The 5,000-nt window shown below is 43.5% G+C and overlaps 1 protein-coding gene across 2 annotated transcripts in view; it reads left to right on the top strand.

The window, feature by feature from the left end:
* The window catches only part of pnpla7b (patatin-like phospholipase domain containing 7b), a 63,805-nt gene that overhangs the window by 15,855 nt on the left and 42,950 nt on the right, over positions 1–5,000 (top strand). For both annotated transcript variants that reach the window (XM_063194831.1, XM_063194830.1), the window contains exons 12-13: positions 3,302–3,464; positions 4,742–4,843. In XM_063194831.1, the coding sequence (XP_063050901.1) occupies positions 3,302–3,464; positions 4,742–4,843 (265 nt within the window). The remainder of the gene's footprint in view (positions 1–3,301; positions 3,465–4,741; positions 4,844–5,000) is intronic.

Genomic DNA, 5,000 nt, shown 5'->3' with positions numbered 1-5,000 from the left:
TATTGTGGTGTGCAATATGCAAATGTCTTCCGTCATTGTACAGGTGTACTGTAATGTATCTGGAGTTTGTGATAGTTAACTTCCTTCTCCATTATTCGGTTATCAAAGGCAGAAGAGGAAACGTGGGGGGTGAAAACCAAGGGGAAATTCCCTATTTTCTCCCTAACACAATGAAACTTGGAATACAATCTATTTCTCAAGTAGGACAGGTTGGGCTTCATATACGCACACGCACACGCACACGCACACGCACACACACACACACACACACACACACACACACACACCATTATGTTTTAAAAAGGGACATATTGTGTAAACCTAGTCTGCAATGCCATGAACGACACCTGAATGATTTGTGTTTGGTTCTCAAGTCATTTCAGAGATGATGGCTATTTGGAATTGCCTCCATTTAATTTTGAATAAAGCTTAATTCGGATTTGAAAACATCATGTTAACACTTCTTAATTCGGAATTAAATGACAGATCAAGGGAAACCCGACGGAACTATTTAATTCTGAATTATTAATTCAGAATTAAAAACGTCATGTAAAAGAAGCCCATGTGATTTGGTTGAAATGAGTTGTAAGTGGTGTTACCTCACATGACATGAGTCCCAAAAATGCTAATGTTAATTTGGGCAGTGTGTCAAGTGGGGTAATCTCCACTAACACTACCCTATTCCTACTTTACTACGACTAATTTCAAGCTTTAAGTCACATTATCTCTGAAATGACTCAAGAACCAAAGCCAACATTTCAGGCCTTGTTCATGAGATTGCCAGCTAGGCTTGGACAATATGTCTATTTTAAATGATAGCTTTTTTGATATTCAATTTTTTTGCCTTTTAATATCTCATAATTCATACAGTACTCAGTTAGCTGTTGTGTTCCATGATGTTTGTGTAATTTGTAGAGCTAGTTTTCAAACAACATCAAAACTAGGGGTCGACCGATACAGGTTTTTTAATGGCCGATGCGATACCGATTTTTTTTCCCCTCACCCTTGGCCGATACCCGATTTCCGATACCCGATATTTGGGGCCGATATGGGTTAAAAAAAAAGGTTAAAAAATGACAAATATTCCAGGTCTCAAGTTAAAAATAAATATTCCTTTAACATTATCAAATTGAGGTAGAACATTTAAACACCCACTCTAACAATCAAGTAATGTCTAACAATCAAGTGATAAAAAAATGTAGTGTCTTCAAAAAAAAAAACGAATGACATAAAATAATAAATATTACGTATCGGCCAAAACCACATGCGTATCGGCCGATACGATACACTTAAAATATGCAAATATCGGCCCGTGCAAATGCAAATATCAGTCTGCAAATATCGGTCTATCCTTAATCAAAACTATCTCTTTGTGACTTAAATTGACTGACATAATCAAAGATTAATGTAGAGTATGATGTCATAGAGCCTCTTGCCTGCAGGAAGTACCATGTTAAGGTAATTTCACGTGAAATCCGACACTTCGGGGCAAACCGACTCGGATTAAAAAATTTGCATTTTGGCTGGATTGTCGGGTGGGGTACTCATATGACCTTATGATTCAAGGTCGCCTAACAACATGACACGCTGTCCTTTCTTAAACATGTTAAAAGTCATCAAGGAAGGTAGCCTGATAAACCAGCCTAAATGTGAGATTGGATGTGTAATTTAGTCTAGCCCGATGAATAGTACATCTGAAGATTGTTGATGAGAACAACCTGTTATCGTTCAAACCGTGCCTGTGCCTATAGGGCGGCGCTCTGACCAATCAGCGCTATCTTTCTCGTTGATGTGCTTTCCCAACGTTGTGAGCTTCATCGTCACTCCCTCAAAACCCTGTCCGCTTTGATTCAAAACAAATCTCTGCGTTGTGATTGGTTTGCCAGATTCTTGGCAAGCCTGGCAGACCACTCAAACGATGCGAGGCTAGACCACTCGCAGCCAGAACATTTTGGCATCCAGCGGGTGGCGCTGGTTTACTAGGCTACAAGGAAGGACTAGGGCCGTCCACGACCGTGAATCTGAAGTAGTAGACTTCTGCTGACGGGAGCACACACACACACACACACACACACACACACACACACACACACACACACACACACACACACACACACACACACACACACACACACACACACACACACACACACACACACACACACACACACACACACACACACACACTATTAGGTTCTAAAATGGGACATTTTGTGTCACCTAGTCTGCAATGCCATGAACGACACCTGATTTATTTGTGTTTGGTTCTCAAGTCATTTCAGTAGTGAGCGCAAATTGAATTGCGTCACAGTGCGGATTTTGACATTCCAGATTCTAACTCCACGAAAAGAAGGCAGAAAGACTTAAAAAATAAAAATAGGGTGTAACATAGTCAAATGTTCTATCAAACAGCTTCCTTGGCGGAAGTCTGCACTCTCCGAGTGCATCTCTAGTTTGTTACTGTGTTACTCATATACACACATATACGTACACCACACACTGCAGACACAGACACACTGGTCAGAGGTACAGTGTTGAATTTGCGCTGTGTGTGTGCTTCTAGAGTCGGTAGTAGCCACACATATAGCACACACACGCACACACACACACTGTTACGCCCCAACACTGAAATGGCCCTATGGGGCTAACACAGAACCAAACTTAACCTTAAAAGACTACAGACAACACCTTTTAAACATACACCCAACCAGTGGGATTTTAATTGTAATGACACATAGACACTTAACAAACACAAAGTCCAAATACACAAAGACAATCCCACGGCTGGAGAGGCAACAGCCATCATCTCAGTAAGAGAGCCTCTGAAGTGCAGGAAGATTGGGGAGCCTTTTAAACCGGTCTTGATTGGAGGCGCAGGTGCATCTCGTTAGGCCACTCCCCATGCTTGCTTCATCTCATTGGAGGAACAGAGAACAAGGCAACGAGACATGCATGCAGCCATAACAACACACGCACACACACACACACACACACACACACACACACTTGAATACACTACACACACACACACACACACACACTGGTCAGTGTTGAATTAACACTGTGTGTGTGCTTCTGGAGTCGGTAGCCACACATATAGCACACACACACACTCACTGACTTGAATACACTATACACACACACACACACACACACTGGTCAGTGTTGAATTAACACTGTGTGTGTGCTTCTGGAGTCGGTAGCCACACATATAGCACACACACACACTCACTGACTTGAATACACTATACACACACACACTGGTCAGTGTTGAATTAACACTGTGTGTGTGTTTCTGCAGGAGAGCCAGGCGGTGCCTCTGGAGTGTGTAGCCAGTGTGCTGGGGGAAGCCCTGCAGGCCAAGCGCCGCCACTCCCAGACCCCCAGCATGGACGACGTGGCCCTCAGAGAGAGGACGCCCACACAGACATCCGAGTCCTCGCACAGTGACACTACTGCCACAGGTATTACATGACTCCCGACTGCCTGGCCATATGCACTATAAACTCCAACATGTTCCATGAACTCCAAAAACATTGTGGAAACTTATTGCCACTAAAGTTTTAGTTTTGTGACCAAATGTTTTATGTAAATACTACATACATTCATGCATATGAGGGCGCCCACACAGTCTTCCGAGTCCGCACACAGTGAGCCCGTTTATATGGCCGCAATAATCAGGTTATTGGAATAAACAGGTTATTGGAGGAAACGGTTTATTGCTGTGTACATGCAGTTTGTCGATTGACTGTGTTCCACTAAAGTGTGTGACACGAAGTAGAGTTTAAGGCTTGTGATTGGCTACTTATCCTTCTAGGATGTCAATAACCTGACAATAACCCGATTATGCTGGTTACATGACACGAGAAATCAGTTTATTAGCCAAAAACCTACCTGTGCGAATCGGATTTCTCATAAACTGATAACGGCAATAAACCGGTTATGAAAACGGTTTATTCAGTTTACATGAGCGCTCGAATAAACCGGTAACTCCAAAAACCTGATCATAAACGGTTTATTGATGCACACACAAACGGGCTCAGTGACACTACTACCACAGGTACATGACTCCCGACTGGGACTCCCGACTGGGACTCCCGACTGGGACTCCCGACTGGGACTCCCGACTGGGACTCCCGACGACTCCTGGTCACATGATGTGGTGATACTGATACTAGAGAGACCTGAGTGGCACTACCACAGCTACCTACCCTGACTGGACTGGCAAAATGGGAACACGTGATATGTTGCCACTAGACATATCTGGGTCATCTTTGATAAATGAGAGACAGGATAGGTAGAGCACAGGCCCCTCTAGTGTGTATGTGTGCGTGCGTCCGTGCATGCGTGTGTGCATGCGTGTTTGTGAGAGAGAGAGAGAGAGAGAGAGAGAGAGAGAGAGAGAGAGAGAGAGAGAGAGAGAGAGAGATTGACAGTCTGTGCCTCTGGTGCAACAATGTACAGTAATTTATCAACCAAGATATTAACACATTTACTGTCCCAAAAAAGTCTATATTTGCATAGTGATCATCATTGAATAGTACCGTGGATAAATAGAAGATGCTCTCAAAATATTTGAGAATTCACACGTAGATGGTAGGTCTTCTGAACAGTCATTTCCAATAATAAAATGCAAAGTCAAAAATGGTGGATACGTCGTTTTGTCACTGTGCTATCTATCTACCAGCTCAGTACTCAGTACAGTGTGTTCTGCTGTGTGTTTCTTATCACCCCCCCCCAGAGAGCGGCAAACCTTTACCCTCCTCGCCCTCAGACAGCCCGTCCTCAATGTTCAGGAAGTCTCGCTCCCTCTCCTACTCCACTCCTTCAGAGATGTCCCAAGGTACGACCACACACTAGGGATGCACCAATACTGATACTGGTATCGCTATCGCTGGCCCCGATACACTTGCTCATTATACTCATACTTGGAGGTGCACCAAAATGAAAATTCGTGGCCGAAACCGGAACCGAATAATAATTAATCACTTGGCCGAATA

This window comes from Engraulis encrasicolus, chromosome 3, assembly GCF_034702125.1.
Source record: "Engraulis encrasicolus isolate BLACKSEA-1 chromosome 3, IST_EnEncr_1.0, whole genome shotgun sequence".
Lineage (NCBI taxonomy): Eukaryota > Metazoa > Chordata > Actinopteri > Clupeiformes > Engraulidae > Engraulis > Engraulis encrasicolus.
Note: the sequence above shows the minus strand (reverse complement) of the source record. Positions and strands in the feature narration are given on the sequence as shown.